This window comes from Paramisgurnus dabryanus, chromosome 8 (assembly GCF_030506205.2).
Source record: "Paramisgurnus dabryanus chromosome 8, PD_genome_1.1, whole genome shotgun sequence".
NCBI lineage: Eukaryota > Metazoa > Chordata > Actinopteri > Cypriniformes > Cobitidae > Paramisgurnus > Paramisgurnus dabryanus.
This window is the reverse complement of record NC_133344.1, coordinates 43,997,323-44,020,603: the sequence shown is the minus strand read 5'-3', so window position 1 is coordinate 44,020,603 and position 23,281 is coordinate 43,997,323. Positions and strand designations below refer to the sequence as shown.

General features: G+C 38.9%; 2 protein-coding genes across 2 annotated transcripts in view; one reads left to right on the top strand and one right to left on the bottom strand.

Annotated features, from left to right (window-relative positions):
• ankrd49 (ankyrin repeat domain 49) overlaps positions 1–7,511 on the bottom strand; it is a 28,360-nt gene extending 20,849 nt beyond the window's left edge. Inside the window, exons 1-2 of the mRNA XM_065281905.2 lie at positions 7,382–7,511; positions 6,603–6,823 (exon numbers count right to left, since the gene is read on the bottom strand). Coding sequence (XP_065137977.1) covers positions 6,603–6,809 — 207 coding nt within the window. The 5' untranslated portion in view covers positions 6,810–6,823; positions 7,382–7,511. The remainder of the gene's footprint in view (positions 1–6,602; positions 6,824–7,381) is intronic.
• Positions 7,512–7,546: 35 nt separating this feature from the next.
• mre11a (MRE11 homolog A, double strand break repair nuclease) overlaps positions 7,547–23,281 on the top strand; it is a 55,315-nt gene continuing 39,580 nt past the window's right edge. The window contains exons 1-5 of the mRNA XM_073815637.1: positions 7,547–7,608; positions 7,882–7,937; positions 8,374–8,506; positions 8,701–8,861; positions 9,337–9,424. Of these exons, the coding sequence (XP_073671738.1) occupies positions 7,915–7,937; positions 8,374–8,506; positions 8,701–8,861; positions 9,337–9,424 (405 nt within the window). The 5' untranslated portion in view covers positions 7,547–7,608; positions 7,882–7,914. The remainder of the gene's footprint in view (positions 7,609–7,881; positions 7,938–8,373; positions 8,507–8,700; positions 8,862–9,336; positions 9,425–23,281) is intronic.

The following is a 23,281-nucleotide window of genomic DNA, read 5'->3' as shown; positions in this document are numbered from 1 at the left end:
GAATGACAGTTCTGTATTTTCTACAGGAGCCATCCGGAAGAACCCTGCAACCCAGGATGCCACTGATTGGGCTGTCCAGGTTAATGTTACGTGTTACCTGAAAGGAGCATCTGACCGTGAAGGCGGAAAAAGGCAGTACACAGCTGAGAGGGACCCACAGATGACCCCTTAAACCGAGGCTGACTACTGACACCCCAGCATCGCTGACAACTGGAAACATTTCTTTATCCTGCAGTCAGTAACATCAAGAACCCTAAAGAATCCTGAAGTGTCACACTACACTCAACCAATCCACACTTCACTTTGAAAATTACTATTCTTTTTTTTTCAAATTCCCTGTGACCCTGCCTTAAGGGCAGCTCCTCGGATAGATACGGAATGGCGAGGTTGTTTGTCCTTTATACAGGTGCACAAGATAAAGTACTGATTATAAGCGCCTCATGCTTATACATTACATTCATGTGGATCTTTGTTTTAATATTTTTAGTGTCTTTTACTGGGTTTTTTTAGTCATGTGGATTTGTTTTTTTTTAATCATTCTGTTTATGTTGGTGTGTGGTGTTATAAGCTACTGGAACCTTGAATTTCCCCTTGAGGATCAATAAAGTATTCGTTCATTTTTCATTCACAATAGACAGATCTTATTGCAGCAAAGTGAAAATATTGTGTTCCAGGTCAGCAGTGCCATTATAATAGTCTATTCTAGTCCAGAGCTTTACTCTAGGATAAGTGGCAATAATTTATTGTTAGAAATGATGATTTATTTGGTATGCTGCTCGTTCTTTGGTACCAAATATCCTCATTACTTGATATAATGTTTACTGATAGCCTAATTCTTTTCATCCCAGAGCGACCTCTAAATTATTAACAATTATTGTAAATGTTCTAATTTTCTTGTAATGTTTTTTTTAAACTAGAATTTATTTGGACACCTGCATGGCTTTAGTATTTTTTATTTTTCAGTTGTTTATTTCAGTGCTCTTACACATCTTGTTGACTGTAAATGTACTTTGAAATGTGGAATAAAAACTCCAAATGGGAATTTGTCTGGTTTGATCAATCATTATTCTTGATAAACTGCATGCTAGAAATAGCCTATGTAAATTTTATATATATATATATATATATATATATATATATATATATATATATATTTAAGCGGCGGAAAATGGCTCGAATAAAGCGTTTGCCTCCGACGGGCCGCGAAAGAGCCGCCTTCAATATAAAGGCGGCCGAACGGCGGTTGGCCCGGTAGACAGCCGTCGTCAGACGTGTTTGCGATTACGCCTTCATTACGCTTCTACTGCCTCCAGAGCACCGCCGGTGGTCCGCCGACTCATTGCTATCTGGGATAGGCAGGTGTGTTTTACAAGTTAACAATAAACTGTATTATCCCAAATTATTCTGATATCAGTGCACAAAACAGTAAACTTGACTTATTATAAATAACTTTAAAACACAAACAAAACAAAATACATATAACTTAACTCATTGTCAATTTTGACGAGAATAATTTTATATTGGGCTTATTTTATAAAATGGAAACTTATAAAGTCATTGTTTATTAGCTTTACAGTAAGTTATGTACTTCACAAATTAATTAGAAACTTAGTGTTAAGACGACAATGCTTGACTTACTGAAAACATAATGATGTAGACTAATGTTTAATGTACTGCATAACGTTTTTATAACACTAACAGTGTTCTGCCGGGACTTTAAACTTTTATAAAACTAAAGCGTCTGCTCTCCGCCTCTTTTATTTAGCGAGGGTGTAAAGTTGGGCGAGCTTATTTAATCAATTGCTTTGAAATTAGCATGTTCAGTAACAGCACAAGCAGCTGTACTCCCACAGACTGCGCGTCAGTTTAAGCGTGTCCTTTCTCCGCCTCGCGTCATTTCTTCCGCTTGCGTTTTAAACAACTCGCAAGTGGACAAAAGAGACGAATTAAAAACACCAAATGTAAACCGGAATGTGTCTCTCTCGTCCACTTATAATCCAATCGACCAAAACGCGTCTTAATACCAGGTGTAAAATGTTGTGAAGAAACCGCGTGACTGCCTCCACCTGAACTGAGATCACTGACTGAAGTGAAGGGGGTGGGGGATTGGCTGGTGTCACTACAGTGAGTGACCTGGGTCGCCATTAGCAACCAATAGGGCGCGCTCTGCTGGACAAACAAGTACTTACATCTTTCACAAGCATTTAATGTTTTCTGTCAGGAACGTTCATATCGGCTGCATATCTGCGACTTATACGCCGATACAGATATATCTGCGACATGCTCATATCGGCCGATAAAATCGGCAAAACGATAAATCGGTCGGGCTCTAGTCTACATCTGTTCTAAGCTAAGTCAACAACGTATTTGAATGTTATCTTTAAAGGGACACTTCACCCATTTGCATTAAGCTTTGTATAGTTAGAACCCCAGTCATGTTTTTGAATGGTCATGCATCATTTTCTCAGTTGCCGCTCAGACAGGATAAATACAGATTTCAGTGTTGCACTTCCTTCTTTCAATGATGTAAAAATCATCATATTGCATCATTGAAAGAAGGAAGTCCAATATCTTTGTTGAGGGGGTGAGACTACAAACACCCCTTTTCTCGGTCAAATAGGCACCAAATTCTAAATATATGTTACATTTCGACTACAATTATGATGCACTTTCAATAAAGATTAATGTTTCTACGGGTGAAATGCTCCTTTAACATCACTCACGTTACATATACATTAGAAAACGTTAATGTTATTTTCTAGCTGCGTTGTGTCTTAGTCTTCATTCATAGATATGTACACTAGATGTCGCCTTAGCCTATGGCAGTTCATTGGACCGAATGCATCAAATAGAGCCGCCATCTTGAAACAGGGGAACCCCGCATCAGCGTCATTGTAGGCAATGATGTAGAAATAAAATCACCACAAATTGTCATGAATACGATTTTCTTGGTTTTCTTTTGGTTTGTTTCAACAGTCAGACATGTATTTAGCATTGAGTCCACAAAAAAAATAAAGTTTTGATATTATGAAAATCTACTTTTTCTAACTATAATGCATAGTGCTAGTAGGCCTAACATCCATATGCGGCACAGAAGTCCGGCATCTTCCATGAATTCGAAGTACAGGCGGAGATAGCAGCTTTACCTAGCTACTTCCTATGACAAGACCCCTGTTCCAAGATGGCGGCAGTTTTGACGCATGGTTAGAACCCCAAGGCGACATCTAGTGTAGATATCTATGAGCTTCATTAAAGGACAAGTTCGGTATTTTACACTTAAAGCCCTGTTTTCAGATTGTTTATGATGAAATAGAACGGTTTTGACTGAAATTTCGACATATGCGGCTGCCCCGAGAATTTTCTGGTGTTTGTGTTTTTACCTCCCACCTTTCAATGGGTTTAATGGTGCACTGGAACAATCCTTCCTAAAATGCATTAAACTTTCGTTTACAAAGACGTGAAACTCACCGAGTGGTCAGGGGTGTTCACTGGTATGCTCACACAAAAATCGCTGCAAAATATGCATTCCAACAGGTTTTATCGTAGTTTTTGCCAACTCCATTGACTTGTATTAGATGTGTTGTGAGGTACGGTATTACTCCGCGCCGGGAACTTTGTTTCTATTCTTCCAATTGGCAATGGCGGATTAGCGCCATCACCTGGGCTGGAGTGTTTATTAATCAAGCACTAAGCGGAAGGATGTACGGGTGTGAGGCGTTTGGAAAAATAGGTCCACAAGTTAACAACGAATGCTAAAACAGCTGTTGGAAAGCATCTTTTGCAGCGATTTTTGTGTGAGCATATCAGTGAACACCCCTGACCACTCGGTGAGTTTCACGTCTTTGTAAACGAAAGTTTAATGCATTTTAGGAAGGATTTTTCCAGTGCACCATTAAACCCATTGTAGAGGTGTGAGGTGAAACACAAACACCAGAAAATTCCCAGGGCAGCCGCATTTGTCGAAATTTCAGTCAAAACCGTTCTATTTCACCATAAACAATCTGAAAACAGGGCTTTAAGTGTAAAATACCGAACTTGTCCTTTAACGTATCTGTAAATAACCGAGATAACAAATATTTTTTGTAAAAGCAATGTTGTGCTGAATGATTCATGTAAATACTGTAGCACCAAACTAAAGGAGAGGTACTCTTGGTAAAGATGGTTTGCACGCCGTATGCACGCCGTCCGCATGACGTCATTTTCGTCATCAAGAGGGTCCGCGGCCGGCCGCGCGGACCGTCCGCGTGCAGCCCAAAGCATACTAGGGACGGCCGTGGACCGTCCGCGTGCAGCCCAAAATTTGAGACCGCGCGGACAGTGCGTGTACAGCGCATGCGCGTAAAAATATTTAGACAGGGCACTCCACTATAAACAATTATACAAAGGAAATAGACAGCATTTGCACACACACTATCGTGCTTCTTCTTTAAAGCGTAACTAAACCCCTGGTCAGAGCCTGACTCCACCCACTGCAATATTTGAAAAATGCAAGAAAAGTGGGCAGATCCCAACGGAGATAGAGGGGACGAACTAAGTGTGTGGTGAGATCGTAACAAGGGCGTGGTGAGCTTGAACCTGCTTACGTCACGAGTCATTTCTTGGACCCAACATCCAATAGGAAAATTCAACTGCAGTAGCCACCGTTCAACCTCAAGAGGGCAGCACTCAGACGTTTTTACACCATATATTGTAGTATTGAAACACTTTATATCCAAATGTCAAAAAACTTACTAAAATCAATGAACAGCACTAATAAAACATCATTCTTACAGATCATTAACTAAAAAAAGTTGGTTTGGGGTTTAGTTACTCTTTAACTTTTACTTCTTCCAAGAACAGAAAGCTCTGGAGCATGTTTGTTTGATTCCTGTTCTTTGTTGTCTTGTTGTTTGTTCTAAACTGTGTTTCCGTTACTTTTCTTCACCTATCCTAATGTTTTAATGTACTGTAAATGTCGCCAAATCAGTCCTGCCCTGACAGCCTGTTAGACTAATAATTTGAATAAGAAATCATTTGTATTGCGTATAGTGTCGAACACGGCCATCCACGTGTAGTCGCAGGGAGTATACACGAAAAGTTGCGCGGACGCATGCGCGCGCGAGCCGGACGCGGAAAAAAGGTATACCCCGGCCTTTAGACCTGTACATACTGAATTTGATCATGATGGCAACGAGATGCGGTTTATCGCGTTTACACTGTGACCTGTAAATTTTTTGACTGGAGCTGAAGCTTTTAATCGACATTCTTAACAATAAAATTATTAATATAACCCTCCAATGCATAGTTAAGGCCCTTTTGGTAACTTTGAGATGATAGATAGTCTTTCTGTCACCAAAAATCATCAATTGCCTCCTGTGAAATGTCTACTGTGAAAGCTGCCATAGTGCCTATCACCGAATGTTGATTGTTTGTCCGAGTGAATGGAGGGGGCGTGGCTTAGCCATAGGTCAATTCTTAGGTTTCTGGCATACATTCAAATTTTGGTATGGAATTTAAGCATACATGATCAGATTCGGGATCATATTGATAAGGTAGTAAGGATGATATTATCTCCTTTGACTAATGCTTTGGGAGCTGATCTTCCAATAATGGTAAGGAGTGTCACATTTGCGTTTACACACGAGGTATTCGGCCAATTAGAACCGAGGGTCAACTTTCCGATCTCTCTGATAAAGCCAATACGGAAGTGACATACTGTAAACTGCAATTCATTGACGGGCCGCTAAAGGCCAGCTCCAAAAGGGAGTCAATTCCCATAGACCCCCATGTTAAAATGTCCAACTTCACAACAGAAAAGAATGTGTTTACAGCCTGGTACAAAAAGTGATTTTGGTCTTTATAGCTAATTTTGCCCTTCATGAGGGGGATGCTTTTTTTTGTAACTCATCCGTTTAAATTATATTAAGCCTTAAAGTTCTGCATAATTAAGGGTGTGGCCACTAGAGTGATGGTTGAACTGTCACTGCTGTCACTACCCTCGAGCAAGGCAGGCAAGGCTTCAGCAACCAGCCACCTCTGCTTGACTCACCTCTTTACCCATGTGAGAGTTATCTATTAGGTTATCCGTAAGTGATGTGTGGTGACGCACGGCCAAGATGGCGGCAGGCCCCGCCAACTATTGGCTTCAGAAAAGCTCTTTACAAAGCTATGGGTGAAGTCACAGACAATTTAAATTAATTTGATTGAATATATTGTAATTCAATACAATATCATATAATATTAAGATGAAGACTTTTGGATAATAGCCTGGTGTCACTTTTCTCTGAGAAACACATCAGGGACAGACAGAAATTGTGCAGAAATTACAAGGATTAGACAACAGAAGACTGGTGGTGCAAAGTTATTTTTTCTGATGAAGAAACCTTCTGGCAGATACCCTATTTGCCTCTGCCAACTAAAGCTTACATTTAAGTTATGATAAAAACATGTTTTACTTGCCGATTGATGGGAGAAAATATGTGTCTAGATATCACTTCATTATTTAAATCTGAAAATTTTATCATTTTCTTATTTCTTAAAATCTTAAAGATGTCTTTTGCTCAAAGTTTAAATAAAATTATTTAAACATACATTTGTCTAAAAACTGGATAAGGAATACTTACTCTATTCCTCTCAGCAGCCCATAACATCAGTTCAGTGGGGGTGTCTTGTAATCTAAGCTCGTGTTGCTGATGCCACTCCTCAGTTTGACTTTCATCATCATCCTCCTCATCTTCATTTTCTTCCCATTCACTCTTTGACCCTTTGGGGATCATGTGGCCATGAGACTCAAGCAGGTCAAGTTGATTAAAGCCCTCTGGAAACTCCATCACTGAGTTTATTTCTAAATAAAGTGAGATAGATTGAGTTAAGTACCATAATATTCTGAAAAGATACAGTGAAAAAGTACACAGAACACAAAATGCTGTTAACATGTTTCAATACTCATTTGCACCAAACAAAAAAATAAATAAAATAAAAACTAATAAAGCATTGTTTATATTTGTGAATTTGCAGTTTTAACCTATAGAAAACGGTATTTTTGTTTTTATTAAGGACTTGAAGATTACTTGCAAATTAAGAAAAGGGACATACAGCTGAGTCATTACGTTAATATAAGGCGTTAACAAAAGTATAAACTATACTTTGTTATTACTTTGTGTTTCGAACATGTACCATGACATTACCAAGGTTCTCTAAAGAACGTGCATAAACATTGTTATTATTACCACGCTATAATGGTACCACCAGCATGTGATACCATCACTCTAATCTGTTACCAGTATTACCAAACTACTTTATGGTAATGGTATCAACTGCGATGTAGCAGTTAGGCCAAAAATTAAATGAATTCACCAATTAACTCCAGATTAACGTTTTCACCTATAAAAATTGGACTTACCATACAACTTAACACGGCTTTGCTTGCCCTGGCTGAGGCGGCTTTGCTTCGGCGCTCAGATACCTGGGAAATGTAGTTCGTTGACTCTCCACTTGAATTACAGTTCCTGCATACAAAACTACATTTCCTATGAGTATAAACAGAGTTTTAACAACTTCCGCAGTAGGCGGGAGATCGCTTGTTTGTGCAGTCTACATGTGAATGTCCATTGAAAAGACTCCTGTTCGGTAAAATGAACTTTTACAGTATATTTCGAATAAAAGTTTATTTCTTACTAAACATACGAAACGAACGACTATTATTAACACGTTTTAAGCTTTGACAATCTACCGTTTTGCTCTTTGAACTTAAGCTATTTAACTGTATGTGCTGACAGAGTTACAGTAACGTTAGTACGTTATGAAACTTATTCTCTGAGTGAGCAGACCCGTGTAGTAAATCACTAGATATTGTACATTAAAAAAGATTTTGATTTTCTCTTGGTTTTCCTGCTTCATTAGATGAGTTGACATCTAAGTTTCTGCAGCCTCAACATGACATCAGCTGGAAACACATTGTGAGTAAACGTTTCGTTAACCAAGCCAGTAACATAGTTTAACTAGAAGAACAATCATGCATCCCAAAAAATGATTTCAACAACAATCCTAAAGCTTTTACTATAAACCTATAGGGGGGCGGTTTCCCGGACAGGTTTTAGATTAATCCTGGACTAGCCCTTAGATATATTAGGGCAGTTTTTACAAACATGGCTCACAAAAAACAATATTGGTGTGCATCTTGAGACAAAACAATTGCACTGGTTTATGTTCAGATATGTCAGTGCAAGATGTTTTTTTAAATTGAGGTACCTAGCTCAAACATGCATTTTAGTCTGGGACTAGGATAAACCCTTTCTGGGAAACTGCCCCATATAGTTTTAATCTACAAATGTGGCACAACCAGACAGGAAAAGCAAAACATTCACAGTTTTCTTAAATTGTTCTGTTCCATAGCGATGATGAGGACACTTTTAAGATCCTCATTGCCACAGACATTCACCTGGGTTATCTGGAGAAAGATGTCGTCAGGGGAAATGACACATTTGTGACATTTGACGAGATCATGAAACAGGCTGTGCAACATGAGGTTGGAATGAAAATAATTCACAATTTTATTTTTAGGATTTAATTTTTTTCAAATGTAAATGTGCAGTTTATGTGAAGTTAAAAAGGCTGTCCAAATTTACAGTAATTTCTCAATTTGCAGTTATCTTTCTGCAGAGATTTGTGTGTACACCACGCTGTCAGTAGGAAGTTTTTCATGGTGGTTCTCTCTTGTAGGTGGACTTCGTTTTGCTGGGTGGGGATCTGTTTCATGATAACAAACCATCCCGCAAGACTATCCACTGCTGCATGGAGGTGCTGAGGAAGTACTGCATGGGTGACCGTCCAATCGTCTTTGAGATCCTCAGTGACCAGGCTGTCAATTTCAGTCACAGCAAGTGAGAAACAGTTTTTGTAAAAATTCCTATTGTCCTTTTAAAACATTGGTAACACTTTACAACAAGGTTTAATTAATTAACATTAGTTTATTCCATAAGCGGCATTTACTACACAGGGGGTTTGCTTCCGAAAAGCAGTGTTAACTAACCATGGTCGGTTGTTGTTGTTGCCATTTGAACTCTATTGGTAACGACAGAACTTGTGACCATAGTTGCTTTCGGGAAAGCACCCCTATGTAGTAAATGCAGTTGATGGTGATTTACTACTTCTCACGGAACCGGCTTCATTGATAAGATGCGTATGATAATTGTATACCCTACCCTATTCCAATGTTTATTTTAAATGTTACCGAAACATTAAACATAAATACCTTGGTAGATTTATTCTCTTTTTTTTTGCATTAATGAACATTTTATAGTAATATACAAAATGATAGTCATATGCATGCCTGTGACCCTGTGCTTTTTATGTTAGGTTTCCTTGGGTTAACTACCTGGATGAGAATCTCAACGTCTCCATTCCTGTTTTGAGCGTGCATGGTAACCATGATGACCCCACAGGGGTAAGAGATTATAATGTTGTTTTTGGTAGTCCTCAATCATTATAGTTTTTTCAACATCCTTTTCAATATTTGAAGAGAAAAACCCAATTAATGCAAACTCTTTATAGGCTTCATTCATAAAATCATATTTAAAAAAGATGCATATCAGTATTCTATTAAAGGAATAGTTCACCCAAAATTTACTTTTCTGATGAACACAAAAGGAGATATTTTGATAAATGATGATAAGCACACAGCTGATTGTAACTATTGACCTTCATAGTAGGAAACAAATATTATGGAAGTATTGTGTTAAATGATGAAGAAGATATTTTGATAAATGATGGTAAGCAAAAAGATGACGGTTCACACTGAATTCCATTGTATTTGTTTTTCCTACTATGGATGTCAATGGTTGCAATCAGCTGTGTGCTGTGTTATCAAAATATCTACTTTTGTCTTCATCAGAAAAAAGAAACTCATACAGGTTTACAACAACATGTGGATGAGTAAATGATGACAGAATTTTTGGGTGATCTCTTTAAAGCTCCACTGTGTAGGATCTACTCCCATCTAGCGGTGAAAGTCTATATGACAAGCAACTGAATATTACTTTCTAGCCCCCCCCCCATTCGGAACGCGTTTTAACTCGTACGGTGGCTCGGCCGTGTCATGCCAAGGTTAACATGGCTTCCAGTAGTTACAAAGCAAAAGCAATGAGAAAAAAATGAACAATTTGCAATGTCCTTTGCCTGTGATCCATCAAAGCACACAGATTTATGTTTAAAAAGAAAAAAGTCTGATTGTCATGATATGTCCGCTTAAAATCACATACAAAAAGCAACCATGACGGGTTTAAATGGACGCAAACTAATATTATGTCAAAGTACAATGCTTATGTTTTAAGTAAACGTTACATGTCCGTGTATATGTAAGAGCTTTCTCTCATATTGGTGAAAAAAGATCGCGCAACTTTCACACGCTTGTAAAATGAAACGAAAGACGCGCAGATCAGACGCTTTTATCAATGAAAAGCTAAAAATAGGGCTGTCACCGTGTGTTTGTGCTAGAGGTCAGAAAGATGAAAAACATTTATCTCAGTACCTCAGATTACATAAATGGGCGGAGAGACGGCGTGTGGCTGTTCGAACACATTAAACCACATGCGTGTTTAATTCAATTTTTTCAATTCAATTCAATTTTATTTATATAGCGCTTTTCACAAAAGTCAATTGTTTCAAAGCAGCTTTACATAAATAGAAGCAGTGAAAAGCACAGAAAACGACAGATAGCACAACAAAATACATGATAGCATGAGCAGTTAAATTTGCTGCGGCTATGACTCAATATTATAATTGCACGTATTACTAAAGCAACGTATAGAAGAGGAAGCTAGGTAAAGCCCAAAAAGGCTGCCTCCCCGGGGTGAAAAACCCCCTAGGAGAAAAAAAAACCCCGGGCTTTTATCCGAGGAAAAATAAGTCCTAGGAGGGAAAAACCCTTGGGAGAACGGAAATGGAGATTTAGCGGAGATTAAGCGGTTCTGCCGGTGATCGTTGGTCAGGTATCAGCTGGGCATAACGTTGAAGGACAGCCAGCAGATCAGAGGTGTGCCAACTTTCACATCTACCGGGACTGGGTCTGTTTGTCTCGTCCTCGGGTCGAGGACGAGACAGGGAGAGAAAAACAAAATCGTATTAGCGTAGCGGCCGTTTATATGTATTGAAGTGTCACACAGTGATGTGGTTTAACTCAGCTTAGTTCCAGACAGACTAAATATTGCGGCATAATTATGTTATCCACAGTTGAGGATTTAGCAAATTGGGGGCCCAATGCGAGGGTATATATGGTAAATAAGGGTCACCTTCCGATCTTTAAGAGAAAATGAAACCTGACGACCCGTTTGACTAAGGCCTAAATCCCCACTGTCGTCGTTAATGCAGGTTCAGTGGCAAACGGGTCTATATTGTATACCATTTACAGGACCAGGAGAAAACGCCAAAAACATCGCAACCCGACCATACGTGTTAACCCGTTTGACTAAGGCCGGAAGCCCCACTGTCGTCGTTAATGCAGGTTCAGTGGCAAACGGGTCTGTATGGCATACTATTCATAAGACTTACGATAGCGCCAAAATCGCAACCCGACCATACGTGCCAACCCGTTTGACTAAGGCTGGAGGCCCCACTGTCGTCGTTAATGCAGGTTCAGTGGCAAACGGGTCTGTATGGCATACTATTCACAAGACACACGAAAGCGCGAAAAACGCAACCCGACCATACATACCAACCCGTTTGACTAAGGCTGGAGGCCCCACTGTCGTCGTTAATGCAGGTTCAGTGGCAAACGGGTCTGTATGGCATACTATTCATAAGACTTACGATAGCGCCAAAATCGCAACCCGACCATACGTGCCAACCCGTTTGACTAAGGCTGGAGGCCCCACTGTCGTCGTTAATGCAGGTTCAGTGGCAAACGGTGGCAAACTATTTAATGCAATTCATTTTAAGTGTTCATGCAGAAAAGGTTTTTATTTATTTATTTGGTTGGTCTGTGTTATGACCGTGAGTGCTTTGTTCCGTGCAAATAACTATTGCGAGTTAAGAACCTTTACTAGACAAATTATGCGAATGCTTTGTTGAAGAGAAAAGTTTTAAGTCTAGATTTAAAATGATCGACTGTGTCTGATTCTCGGACATCGGTTGGTAAATCATTCCAGAGCTTAGGGGCTAAGTAGGAAAAGGATCTTCCACTTTTAGACACTTTTGATAGTCTAGGGATAATCAATAGGCCAGAATTTTGCGACCGTAGTGTGCGTGATGGATTGTATTCTGATAGTAATTCTCTAAGATATGATGGTGCTAAGCCATTTAAAGCTTTGTATGTGATTAGTGATATTTTAAATTGGATGCGATATTTAACTGGTAGCCAGTGTAAAGATGCCAGAATTGGGCTTATGTGGTCATACTTCTTAGATCGAGTAAGTACCCTTGCAGAAGCGTTTTGAACTAGCTGAAGCTTGTTGACCTGATTTGAATGGCATCCCCCGAGTAGCGAGTTACAATAGTCTATTCTAGAGGTCATAAAAGCATGAATAAGCTTCTCTGCGTCAGATGTAGACAGTATATGGCGTATTTTTGAGATATTTCTAAGATGGAAGAATGCTGTGCGGCAGACGTTGGCGATATGACTATCAAAGGATAAGTTGCTGTCGAACATCACACCTAAGTTCCTAACCGTGGAAGATGGCACCACAGTACAGCCATCTATGTGCAATTTGTAATCTGACATATTATGTTTGTAGCGATTTGGTTCAATAATAAGTACCTCTGTCTTATTGGAGTTGAGCTTAAGAAAGTTATGTGCCATCCAGTCACTAACATCGCTAATGCAGTCTTTTAGCCTAGAAAACGTGTGTGTTTCGCTGGGATGCGAGGAGATGTAAAGCTGGGTATCATCCGCATAGCAGTGAAAACTTATGTTATGTTTCCTGATAATGTCTCCTAGGGGTAACATGTATAACGAGAACAGGATAGGACCTAAAACTGATCCCTGCGGTACACCGTATTTAACCAGGGAGTGATATGACTCTTCCTCATTTACATAAACAAAGTGATAGCGATTGGTTAGATATGACCTAAACCAGGCTAGCGCCTGACCACTGATACCAACATAGTTTTCTAGTCTATTGAGTAGGATTCTGTGGTCTATTGTGTCAAATGCTGCACTAAGGTCTAGTAATATAAGAATTGAGATTTCACCACGATCGGATGTTAATAGGAGGTCATTTGTAACTCTAAGCAACGCTGTCTCTGTGCTATGGTGGGGCCTGAATCCTGATTGGAACTTTTCATATGTACTATTATTTGTCAAGAATGTGCGTAACTGGCTTGCCACTACCTTTTCTAATATTTTCGAAAGAAAAGGGAGATTTGAGATTGGTCTAAAGTTATTAAGTTCTCCTTGGTCAAGCTGTGGTTTTTTAATCAGCGGTTTAATAACTGCTAGTTTGAAAGCTGTTGGAACGTATCTTATTTCTAGCGATGAGTTAAAGATATTTAGAACCGGGGTTGACACTACAGGGAATACTTCTTTAAGTAGTTTTGTGGGAACGGGGTCTAATATACAGGACGATGATTTGGATGATGTGACTAGTTTAGAGAGCTCATCTATTGTAGTAGGTTTAAATGAATCAAGATGTTCGTATGGTAGTCTAGTGTTAAGTGAACTAATGGGTAGAGTGGTGGCTGCCTGGGTAGCTACGATGTTTTCCCTAATAGCCGAAATTTTGTTAGAAAAGAAGTTCATGAAGTCGTTACTATTGTGTTGAAGTTTACTATTGGTTTCTGTTTGTTCTTTGTTTCTAGTCAGTTTCGCAACTGTGCTAAAGAGGAAACGAGGGTTATTATGATTCTCATTTATAAGCTTGCTAAGATATGTAGATCTGGCGGTTTTAATAGCCTGTCTGTAGTGTTTAACACTCTGTTTCCATGCTGCGCGCCATACTTCTAACTTTGTGCTTCTATAATTTCTTTCCATTTTTCTAGCTGCCTTTTTAAGGGCTGCTGTGTGATGGTCATTCCATGGAGCTGGCGGTTTTTCTTTGAATCTCTTTTTGGAGAGCAACGGCATCCAATGTGTTAGAACAGACATTGTTTAGGTTTTCTATTTCAATATCTAGATCGTCACAGTTATCTGCTACATGTTTCATTTGGGACAGGTCTGGAAGAGTGCTAATAAAGCTATCTTTAGTGGTGGAAATTATTGTTCTGGCTAGTCGTAGCATGTTGTAGATTGAGTGATCCTATCTAGAAGTACAGTGTATGACACAAGGTAATGGTCAGAAACTGCATCACTCTGAGGTGATATTTCGACGTCATTAATATTGAGTCCGAGTGACAGAATTAAGTCTAATGTGTGATTACGAGTATGCGTTGGCCCTGTCACGTTTTGTCTAATATTGAGAGAATTTAGAACATCTATAAACGCACGTCCTAATGCGTCTTTTGGGTTGTCCACATGGACATTAAAATCACCAACAATAAGAGCTTTATCTACAGTGACTACAAGCTCAGATAGGAAATCTGCTATTTCATTAAGGAAATCTGCATGGTGGCCCGGTGGTCTATAGATTGTCGCTAAAGCAAAAGAAAGCTGTTTGTGGTTACGATCTGTTATTTCCATATTTAACAACATTACTTCAAATGATTTAAATTTTAGCTCAGATTTTTGGTTTACTTTAAACATTGTGTTGTATATTGTAGCTACACCACCCCCTCTCCCCTTTAAAGGGCGATTTGCAGGTAAAATTTTTCAACGAATTTGTGCAATTTGCTTGTTGATAATAAACATTTAAACTGTTATCCATTGTATTTTATGTTGTTAGGTATCACAAAACCCGAAAAAGTATGAAAAAGTACAGCGGTTTGCAATGATTCTCCTTTCCCCCACAACGCACTGTATGACGTCACGCTGGGGAGAGAATTTCCCAAAGCCGCATTGAGAGCATTGAGAATGACTATAGAAAGACGAGTAAAGTACAGTTCTGATAGCGCAGATTATAGATAGATAGATAGATAGATAGATAGACAGACAGACAGACAGACAGACAGACAGACAGACAGACAGATGGATAGGCTAGTATAGAGAGATAGGCAGACAGACAGCCAGATAGCATAACGTTAGCATATCTTCGTGTAGAAAGTAAACAAACAATTAACATACTCGTGCATGCTGGCTTGAGGGGGATGATCCTGCCTGAAATGGGTGTAACTTTATGCGATCTTCAGCACAAACGGTTTTGGCAGCATGTCTCTAATCCTGGAAGCTGAGTGAGGCACGTCACATCTGTTCGCGGGGACCAGCGACCCAAACGCACTCACTTTCTTACAACCAGTAGCGGAATGGCAATCGAGAGAGTCGGGACTTTCCCGGTGGGTCGATCTGATAATAGGTATACATTTCGAGTTAACACAGTCTGGCGGCGTGATATGCGTCCGGTTCCCGCAGCCCGCTGGTCAAACTGCTCAACCTCTCTGCTAAACAAAGTATATGAAAGTCCTCAACCTGTTCGGCAGGTCCAAACATGTACAGGATTTATAAAAATACGGTGATCAATGAGCGGTTCCTCCTCAAATGGCATAGTCTGTCGTGATGTAAAAAGCCGCCGAACGCCTGTTTATTACAGTATGTATGCGGTCGGATCCGAGTGTGCTGCAGCTGCTGACTGCTGCGTATAAAATGATCGTGTGATTCGTTATCGCATAAACAATATAACAAAGCATTCTTTTATTTCACAAAACAATATATTTGAGATATTATTTGATAGACTAGTAAGTGTGGATTAAGGATGTTTAAAAATCTCTAGCCTGGTGGTCAGGACATGAATGGATCAAATCAGCAGATTTGCGAAGTTTTATTTATTTCCACAGATATCATAAATAATAATTATCATGGTAACTTTGCAGTATAACACATTATATATTTACTACGATGTATATATGATTTCCAAATTGTATACGTAAGTATTAAACAGCAATAAATGTCTCATCTATCTCTATGGCTCTGGCTGAGGCTTCCTTCACTTCTCCCCAACGTGACGTCATCGCAGAATTGCGTAAAAAAACCGTTAATACCAAAAACGTAAAAAAAGTGGTCTTTAAGACCATTTTTGAGACATTTTAAAAATTATACACATATCTTGAGTGATTTATGTACCCATTAATCGACAGTGGTGGTTAACCTGCAAGACGCACTTTAATCGAGGTTCGTGTTTATAATAATAGTCTTGTGGGGTGGATTCATTTAAACTAATGTAGTCGTCTGCTTTAAGCCAGGTTTCTGTTAAACAGAGTACATCTAAGTTTTGGTCTGTAATTATTTCATTGACAATAGGTTCTTTATTGGTAAGCGATCTAATGTTAAGAAGGCCGAATTTTAAGATTCGAGATTCATCTGTTAATGTATTGTTTTCTAATTTTATTTGAATCAGATTTGTACCAGATGTAACAAGCGGTGCCCTGTATTTATTTGTTCGGGGAACAGATACAGTTGAAATGTGCTGATATTTCGGTAAGATTGACTCGAAGTGCTGGGATATAAGTGGTCTTGACATATCACGGCAGCTAACAGATGGACGGTTAAGCCGATCCGTCTGTTTCCTGACCTGGGCCCTGGATAGTCAGACTATATCAGAATTAAGACTATTGATCAGATTTTTAGTGAGTATAGCACTTCCTTTCGATGACGGATGAAGGCCATCTCGGGTTAGGAGAAATGGTCTTCCCCAGAAATGCTTCCAATTGTCTATAAACCCTACGTTATGCTGAGGGCACCACTTTGACATCCATCCATTGAGAGACACTAATCTACTATGTGTTTCATCTCCCCGGTAGGCGGGGAGGGGACCAGAGCATATTACATTGTCTGACATTGTTTTTGCAATTTCACACATCTCCTTAATATTATCTTTGGTGATTTCCGACTGGCGGAGCCTAGTGTCATTCGTGCCGGCGTGAATAACAATCTTAGAAAACTTCCGCTTAGCATTAGCCAGCACTTTAAGTTTGGATCTAATGTCAGACGTTCTGGCTCCCGGTATACAGTCGACTATGGTGTTTGGTGCCTCAATGTTAGTGTTCCTGAGTATAGAATCTCCAATGACCAGGGCACTTTTAAAAGGTGTTTCAGCTGGTATACTCCTTAGGGGATCGAATCTGTTAGAAATTGTCGTTACGTTATGGGTCTTAGAAGGACGCCTTATATGACTATGCCGCCTAACAGTCACCCAGTTTGACCGCCGACTTGACTCTGATGACGGAACCGAGCCATGTGTATTTTGATAAACACTATGCGCGCTCGATACAGTATTTGTAATATTTATATTAGCATCTGATGTCGGAACCGAGCCATTAGTCTTTTCGCTCGATAGATTATTTGCGACAGTAACATTAGCGGTTTTGCTATCCTCAACTAGCGTTCGGATGCGCGATTCTAGTTCAGCAACCTTCTCAGTTAACCTTAATACTTCAATACACTTAGTGCATGTGTTTACACTAAGTGTTATGCATAATCATGCTAAAGTTAGCCAAGGAACTATAAAACTTCAAGTTTACAACATGGACTGTATAGATGTAAACGAATATGCTGAATTACCTGTGGAGAAGATATAAAGTGCAACTTCAGTGTCCCTTGAGCCCCATCTTGGAAAACTAACTCCAATAGTGACTTTGGTCTTGATGTTTTTCCTGTCACGTTGTCGTTTAAAATCCCTGTTTCCCTTCCTTGGCGATTTGTTTTAATGTCCTGGAGAATATGTCTTCAACAGGCTTTCAAATCAAAGCATTAGATCGCAGGTTCATGACGGTGTGCGGCTGTTGTAAAATCCGAAGGATTCAGCTACGCAGGTCACAGGCTGGATACGTCATCAAGCCTGGTTTATTTAAATCAACTGAGCATTACATTCGCAAGTCATACGCATATTACATCAATTTACAATTAACTAAGAATAATTGTCAGCTTTATAATTGTTAATATTCTGAAATAAGACTGTCTTGATGATGTATACCGCCTACACATGCAACCTCCGGAGGCTTCAGCTATCGGCCAGCTGTGAGTGTAGAGTGAAAGCGCGAAAGGCGGAGCTTGAATTTCAGGAATAGTTCACCCAAAATTTACTTTTCTGATGAACACAAAAGGAGATATTTTGATAAATGATGATAAGCACACAGCTGATTGTAACTATTGACCTTCATAGTAGGAAACAAATATTATGGAAGTATTGTGTTAAATGATGAAGAAGATATTTTGATAAATGATGGTAAGCAAAAAGATGACGGTTCACACTGAATTCCATTGTATTTGTTTTTCCTACTATGGATGTCAATGGTTGCAATCAGCTGTGTGTAGGGGTGTGACGGTCATTATATAACCGTGAGACCGACGGTTATAGTTGAACACCGTCATTAGAACTCTATAACCGCCAAAACCGTGTTATTAAAGTATTTTATAATATTTTATATATATAAAAAAAATTATCATAAAGAATTTTTAAATACTAATTAAAAACAATTGTTAACAGTCCCCTCACGTTCTCACGCAGTGAAAAATACAAAGCGGAGCAGACACTGACAACGCGCTGACATACAGGACAAACCAGGTTACTTTTCGGTTACTTTTGAGATTAAACATATTAAACAAAGTCTCACCTTTCAAATCATATCTTCCTTTAAGTTAATATATAGCATCAAATAAACATGAATGACCATGAGAAGGACTGTTGTTTTAACCGCAGAAAGGCGTCAGTACACTCCGCTTTTCAAGTTCACATCCTCGCATGCTAATCTACTAACTCTCTTGAACGCACATTCACTGCTAGTTGTCTTGCTGTTAATTTTAAAAGAAACGTAGAGCAAGTATCTCAGTGTCTAGTTTATTCAAACGCTGGGTGAGCACTGTGCAGCGCGTCTGCAGAGAGCGTTTGCTGCGCGTGGCCATTGTGCTTTTACACCGGCTGCGTTTGCAGCGCATAGTGCAGTTTAATAATAATCTCAAGTTCACATTACTTTCTTTTACCTGCATTTATGAGCAAAACCTCTTCAATACGCTTTTAATCCACATTGTTTTCGTGCTGTTCTGGTCCGTGTAATGACAGATATAGACACAATTACAGACATAAAAGCCCAATGCACAAATCTGTTTCTCTGAAGATTATTAAAATAGATGATAGATGATAGAGTGACAGCGCAGTTTTCTGGCAACAGTGTGTTTTTAAATATTTCATTGCTTTTTGTTAAATTGTTCAAAGTTATTACTGTTTAAAACACACTTGGCATCACATTCATGATTTTGTAGTAAAATGACAGTTTCCCGTCAATCCACGAGCATTTAAACGAGCAAAACGCCCCCCACCGACGGTTATGTTATGAACCGTCACATTTGACTCACGTCATAACCGTCATCACCAATTCTGAAACCGGCACACCCCTAGCTGTGTGCTGTGTTATCAAAATATCTACTTTTGTGTTCATCAGAAAAAAGAAACTCATACAGGTTTACAACAACATGTGAATGAGTAAATGATGACAGAATTTTTGGGTGATCTCTTTAAAGCTCCACTGTGTAGGATCTACTCCCATCTAGTGGTGAAAGTCTATATGACAAGCAACTGAATATTACTTTCTAGCCCCCCCCATTCGGAACGCGTTTTAACTCGTACGGTGGCCCGGCCGTGTCATGCCAAGGTTAACATGGCTTCCAGTAGTTACAAAGCAAAAGCAATGAGAAAAAAATGAACAATTTGCAATGTCCTTTGCCTGTGATCCATCAAAGCACACAGATTTATGTTTAACATGAAAAAAGTCTGATTGTCATGATATGTCCGCTTAAAATCACATACAAAAAGCAACCATGACGGGTTTAAATGGACGCGAACTAATATTATGTCAAAGTACAATGCTTATGTTTTAAGTAAACGTTACATGTCCGTGTATATGTAAGAGCTTTCTCTCATATTGGTGAAAAAAGATCGCGCAACTTTCACACGCTTGTAAAATGAAACGAAAGACGCGCAGATCAGACGCTTTTATCAATGAAAAGCTAAAAATAGGGCTGTCACCGTGTGTTTGTGCTAGAGGTCAGAAAAGATGAAAAACATTTATCTCAGTACCTCAGATTACATAAATGGGCGGAGACACGGCGTGTGGCTGTTCGAACACATTAAACCACATGCGTGTTTACACTAAGTGTTATGCATAATCATGCTAAAGTTAGCCAAGGAACTTTAAAACTAAGTTTACAACATGGACTGTATAGATGTAAACGAATATGCTGAATTACCTGTGGAGAAGATATAAAGTGCAACTTCAGTGTCCCTTGAGCCCCATCTTGGAAAACTAACTCCAATAGTGACTTTGGTCTTGATGTTTTTCCTGTCACGTTGTCATTTAAAATCCTGTTTCCCTTCCTTGGCGATTTGTTTTAATGTTCTCGAGAATATGTCTTCAACAGGCTTTCAAATCAAAGCATTAGATCGCAGGTTCATGATGGTGTGCGGCTGTTGTAAAATCCGAAGGATTCAGCTACGCAGGTCACAGGCTGGATACGTCATCAAGCCTGGTTTATTTAAATCAACTGAGCATTACATTCGCAAGTCATACGCATATTACATCAATTTACAATTAACTAAGAATAATTGTCAGCTTTATAATTGTTAATATTCTGAAATAAGACTGTCTTGATTGCGTATACCGCCTACACATGCAACCTCATGAGGCTTCAGCTATTGGCCAGCTGTGAGTGTAGAGTGAAAGCGCGAAAGGCGGAGCTTGAATTTCAGGAATGTCCCTCGTCGGCGAATGTATTTCAAAGATGGAGGCACAACATGGATTCAGCCAGAGAGCGCTTCGACGGTATGCATTTTAAATAGCAGATTCTACACTTACGAGAATACTTTGATTAGTGGGGTGGAAGTAATTACACATAAATGAGCACATACTTTTGAAAGAAAACATGGGTTTTTGTTAAGAATTAACTCAAATAAAGTACACAGTAGAGCTTTAAGTAGCATCACTTTTACATTAGGGGGTATGAACTAGAGTGCCGATTTTTCTGTCTGAGCCCGGCCCACATCCACAGGGCAGTAACCCAACAGGCATTAAGATATTTATGTCCAAGCCCGACACAGTTAAAAATCGCATTGTCACAGCAACATAAACACATTTCCACACACATGAAGATGGATGGCAAAAGTTCATCTTCAAATGAAACTTTTATGTTTATTAGCTTACCCCCAGGCCATCCAAGATGTAGGTGAATTTGTTTCTTCAGTAGAACACACATGTAGATTTTTAACTCCAACCGTTTCAGTCTGTCGGTTGTGTAATGGAAGTGGATGGTAACAAAATCCGATAGAGAAAAAAAAAAACATGCACAGACAAATCCAAATTAAACCCTGCGGCTCATGACGACACAAAACGATCGGTTTGTGCGAGAATCTTCAATTAGTCAGCTGCAAATTTGGTTTGAGCCTAAAAAAATTCTAACAAAAGGTTTCTCGGTGGTTTACAGTAGTATCAGATGTACTTAAAAACATACTAAAAGTTTACCAAAGTTTGACTCCAAGAAAGGCTCAATTTTCAAAAAGGCGGCCCGTCAGGTCCTTTAAATGACCATTACTCCGTTGTATTCCCCCTAAACCAGGAATACTGGTGCCGGATACATGTTTTGACCATGTCATATTTTAATAAGCATATTTGAATAATAGATGAGTGATTACAAGTACAATTATATATTAAAGAAATTGGTTACAAGCATATTTATGTGAAAAAGAAGTACAAGAAATTGCATATTTCTCATTTCCCATATTGTTTTGCTTAGTGTTGGTGGTTTCTGTAGTTCATACTAGCCACTCTTTTGATTCCAATAAAAAATAAATTCATTAGAACTGTGTGGTACTGTAAAATTAGTCAAAAGAGGGCTGCCATGTGAAGGCTCAGTACCGTTAACCCCTTTTTATTTATTTATTTTTAAATTTTTAGAATGTGTTTTTTTACTTTTTTAATACTTTTCTTATTTATACATATCTTTTTTATTTTCTATTTTCGTTGTTTCCTCTTATTCTGGTTTATTTTGTATACTTTTTTGCACTGTGACCTTCACTAGATTTACCTTTAGTCATCATACTCTTTCTCCCATAGAGGTTGATTATAGTGATTCTCACAATTCCCAACTTGACATGGTCACAAGTATTCCATATGCCCTCCATATGCACTGTTGTGTTCGGCAGACAGTTGTGCAATTACAGTGAATCATCTGCAAGAGGCTTTCTAAAGCAGCAGTCTTTCCATTGCATAGACCAGGGGTCTTCAACTACTCTTCTTCGGGGGCCAGATTTTAAAATTGTAAATGTGACGAGGCCAAACTCCTACTTTTTTACCTTTACCATATATATATATATACACACACACACACACACACACACACACACACACACACACACACACACACACACATGGTAAAAGTAAAAAAATAGGAGTTTGGCCTCGTCACACTTACAATTTTAAAATCTGGCCCCCGAAGAAGAGTATATATGTATATGTGTATATATATATGTGTGTGTGTGTGTGTGTGTGTGAGTGTGTGTGTGTGTGTGTGTGTTGTTGTTGTTTTTGTTTCTTTTGTTATAGTATATTTAAAAAAAAAACATTTAAAAGCATGCATTTTAACTTTCATTTTATGCAACTGTTTAACTTTCATTAATTGTTACATGTCAAGTTTTCACAACATATAGCCAGTTTTCTCCTATTGACTAAAATTGCACTGCATGTTTTCTTTTTTAAATATTTTAAAAATATATAGACTAAACAGCCTTTCCATTTTACATTACAGATATAACTGTCAGGAGTTCGCCCCCTAGTGGCAGTTGTAATGAAATTGTAGTTTAATCGTAAATCTGTCATGGGAGAGAACCTTTAATCTACGAATATTTTATAGTTAATGATTTACTTACCAGTAATCAATCGTTTTTAAAGAATGCAAGTGTAACTGATAAAGTGAAAGTCTTTTTCAGAATTTTAACAATTATAAAGTTGACTATTATTCTTAGTTAATCGTAAATTGTTGTAATATGCTAATGATTTGTGAATGTAATGCTCAGTTAACTTAAACTTGATGACGTATGCAGTCTGCATATGCGACCTCCAGAGGCTGCAGCTTTCCGATTGAGAAACGGACAAAGGTGACCGGTGGGCCAGACAAAGATGATTGGCGGGCCGCACTTGGCCCGCGGGCCGCTAGTTGACTAGCCCTGGCATAGACCCCACAGGTTTGGTCGTGCAAGCTCACTTTACTTTGGCTTGGTTAGCTTTTAAGTTTAGTACC